This window comes from Raphanus sativus, chromosome 3, assembly GCF_000801105.2.
Source record: "Raphanus sativus cultivar WK10039 chromosome 3, ASM80110v3, whole genome shotgun sequence".
NCBI lineage: Eukaryota > Viridiplantae > Streptophyta > Magnoliopsida > Brassicales > Brassicaceae > Raphanus > Raphanus sativus.
The window spans coordinates 1,022,536-1,025,899 of NC_079513.1; the positions used below are offsets into that span (position 1 = coordinate 1,022,536).

General features: G+C 39.1%; 1 protein-coding gene across 1 annotated transcript; it reads left to right on the forward strand.

Moving 5' to 3' along the window:
• The first annotated feature begins 543 nt into the window (after positions 1–543).
• Positions 544–2,991, forward strand: LOC108845712 (protein IQ-DOMAIN 17). Its single transcript, XM_018618877.2, has 5 exons — positions 544–898; positions 1,006–1,308; positions 1,387–1,632; positions 1,709–1,828; positions 1,923–2,991. Exons 1-5 carry the CDS (start codon positions 767–769, stop codon positions 2,709–2,711), a joined length of 1,590 nt encoding a protein of 529 aa, XP_018474379.1. The 5' UTR covers positions 544–766; the 3' UTR covers positions 2,712–2,991.
• Positions 2,992–3,364: the final 373 nt, after the last annotated feature.

Sequence of the window (3,364 nt, forward strand, 5' to 3'; positions counted from 1 at the left end):
TTGATCCTTGTCAAACATCTATATACTGCAAAAAAAACATATGATAAAACGAAATAAAGTAAACAATACAAAAAAAAAATTAATGGGATATCATATCTGCTAAGCTAAATCCACATACAAGGAAGGATTTTTATTATCGATGACAATTTAAGATTTTACATAATGCAAGACATATATATAGAAATGTTTTACATCCTAAGAATTTAGTATCGACGAATTCGCGAATTTAGATATAACAAAAATGATTAAATATAATATCGTGATGTATATACAAATCTGTTTATTAATACTATCGAATTATATATCATTTACAAAAGCATATGGACACTGTTTTTTTCTTTGAATCAAATTCTTTGAAAAGAATTCTTCAGTTTAAAAAAAAAAAAAATTCTTTGAAAAGAAAGATGAAATGAAATAGCTGTGGTATCAGATGAATGACAAATGTAAGCAGAGATGTACATGATAATGTGATATAATTGATACTTGTTATTATAGTCTGGTGAAAAAGAAATAAATAAATGAAGTGGAGAGTAATAAATGAAGAGGAAGAGTCATCGCTGTCATGGTCGCAGTTAAAGAGGGTGGTCAGAGTCAGAACTCTCCCTTAAGCAACCTTCCAAATTTTATTGATACATTTCTGTTTCCCAAGATCCACCCACCACTCTCTTCCTCATTTTCGCAAGAATCTAAACCACATCTCATCCTCTTAATGTCCTAAAACGCCACGATTCTTGCAATGTGTTGTTGACTCTGATCTCATATCGTCATGGGGAAAAAGACCGGCTCTTCGTCTTCTTCCTGGCTCACCGCCGTTAAACGAGCTTTCCGATCTCCGACCAAGAAAGAACATAACAACAACAATGCTCACTGCAATGAAGCTGAGGAAGACGATGACAAGGTTTGTTTACTTACCAAATGTCAAGATCTTTGAGTCTCGTCTCTTCACTCTCTCCAAGTCTTGAAAAGTTTCTTAGTTTAATTCAAATGCTCTTTTTTTGTCTGCAGAAGAGAGAGAAGAGACGGTGGTTATTCAGAAAAACAACGAATCACAACTCTCCGGCGAAGACCACCGACATTTTAAAAGACGGGTCTGCTCCGAAACACATGGAAACGGAGACGATCAACACAAACGCTTCATCCTCTGTTTCAGAACAGAGAAACGCCGCACAACCACCGCCCGCCACCGTCTCCGTCTCACGGGAAACTCCTCCGGAGACGGCGGAGTTACCAAACCACAGAAGGCTGACTTACTCACCGAGAGAAAACTACGCAGCTATCATCGTACAAACTTGTTTCAGAGGTTATCTGGTGAGCAAGTTTTCTATTAATTATTATTATTAATTAATTAATTATGTGTAATTAACAGTTAATTGAGATTATGCTCAGGCAAGACGAGCGTTAAGAGCATTGAAAGGATTAGTGAAGCTACAAGCACTAGTGAGAGGTCACAACGTTCGGAAACAAGCTAAGATGACGTTGAGGTGTATGCAAGCTCTGGTCCGAGTCCAGTCACGTGTTCTCGACCAACGTAAACGCTTGTCTCATGATGGTACTCGCAAGTCTGCCTTCAGTGACACTCACAGTGTTCTCGAATCTCGTTATCTTCAAGACTTTTCAGACAGAAGATCCATGGTAAGATTTAATACAAGTTTCAGACATCATTGTTTCAGACATGTTAGTTAATGATGTTTTTTTTTTGGTTATATAGTCAAGAGAAGGAAGTAGCATTGCTGAGGATTGGGAGGAGCGACCACAAACGATTCAAGAAGTCAAAGCAATGTTGCAAGAAAGGCGAGACAATAGTTTATCAAAAGCCTTCTCTCAGCAGGTACTTAAACAAACACATAAATAAACGGTTTGGTTTAAACCGGTATTTTCATCCGGTTAAGTGTCTAATTTTGCTGGTTTTGTTTGGTTTAAAGATTAGGAGAACCAGAGGTAGTCAATCTATAGGAGAAGAGGAAGAGGAAGAAGAGCAACCAAAGTGGTTAGACCGGTGGATGTCATCTAAACCATGGGATAAACGAGCTTCAACGGATCAAAGACCACCGGTTTACAAAACCGTTGAAATCGATACGGCTCAACCGTATTTAACCCGTGCTTATTCAAGAACCGGTGCAAGTCCTAGCCGTAGCCAAAGGCCTGACACACCATCAAGAACCAGCCACCATCACAACCAACAACATAGTTTCTCATCAGCTACACCGTCTCCCGCTAAATCAAGACCGGTACAAATCCGGTCCGCTAGTCCACGGATCCAAAGAGATGACCGGTCAGCTTACAGTTACACATCAAACACACCTAGCTTGAGGTCTAACTATAGTTTCACCGCAAGAAGTGGCTACAGCGTTTGTACCACCACTACATTGCCGAACTACATGGCCATCACGGAATCAGCAAAGGCGAGAATCCGATCACAGAGTGCACCTAGGCAACGACCTCTGACACCTGAGAAAGATCGTGCCGGGTCAGCTAGGAAACGGCTCTCGTATCCGGTTCCAATACAGCCACCTGTGGAGGTTGGAGGAGGGTATTGTGGTGATGGTAGCAGTCAGAGTTTAAGGAGTCCAAGTCTTAAGAGTATCGGTGGTTCACAGTTGGGTGCATTGGAGCAACAGTCAAACTACTCTTCTTGCTATACTGAGTCTGTTGGTGGTGGTGGAGAGATCTCACCTGCTTCTACTAGTGATTATAGAAAATGGTTAAGATGATGATAAGGAAAATCTAACGGTCGTGATTTTTTTCCTTACTCGTTTTAAAATAGTTTTTTCGGATATATATAAATAATATTTTGACTAAGATCAGGACGATGACTTTTCTTTTAGTTTTGTATTGATGACCTTTAATATTGGTGTGTAATGTGTGATTTTGTGTGTTTCTGAGTATCTTTTCGATGATTGGAAATGTAATCTTTTGTTTTGTCGGTCTGGAAAATGTAATCTTGTTACTAATTTTGGTAATATAAACACAATTTCAGAGTTTTCTATAAAATGATTGCAGTTAGATACTATCATATGCAAGTTATGAAATGATTGTTGTCATGGTCTTTGCTATTTTTCATTTACGATGTTTTTAGTTATTGAACTCAAAAGCAACGTTGATGTCTTGCATATTTGCATTGTTTTAACCATTCATTCATAAGCATTTACATCATGTAGATTAGGATTTAGACATGTTTAGGTTGCATTATGCATACATATGTCTCTATCAGGTATTGGAGCACCTCATGAGGTTATTGGAGACATTTGGATGCATTTGGAGCTCAAAAGAAGAATAAGAGTTGATCTTTGGACAAAACCGACCGGAGCGACCACCTCGGAGCGACTAGGTGACATCGCTCCAGCCGGAGCGACCTCAAGGCTCA

Bases quoted from the DNA above. Each gene is read 5' to 3' on its own strand.
- LOC108845712 (XM_018618877.2), top strand. From the start codon at position 767: ATGGGGAAAAAGACCGGCTCTTCGTCTTCTTCCTGGCTCACCGCCGTT. The intron at 899-1,005 runs GTTTGTTTACTT...TTTTGTCTGCAG, and splicing joins CTGAGGAAGACGATGACAAG to AAGAGAGAGAAGAGACGGTG. The intron at 1,633-1,708 runs GTAAGATTTAAT...TTGGTTATATAG, and splicing joins TTTCAGACAGAAGATCCATG to TCAAGAGAAGGAAGTAGCAT.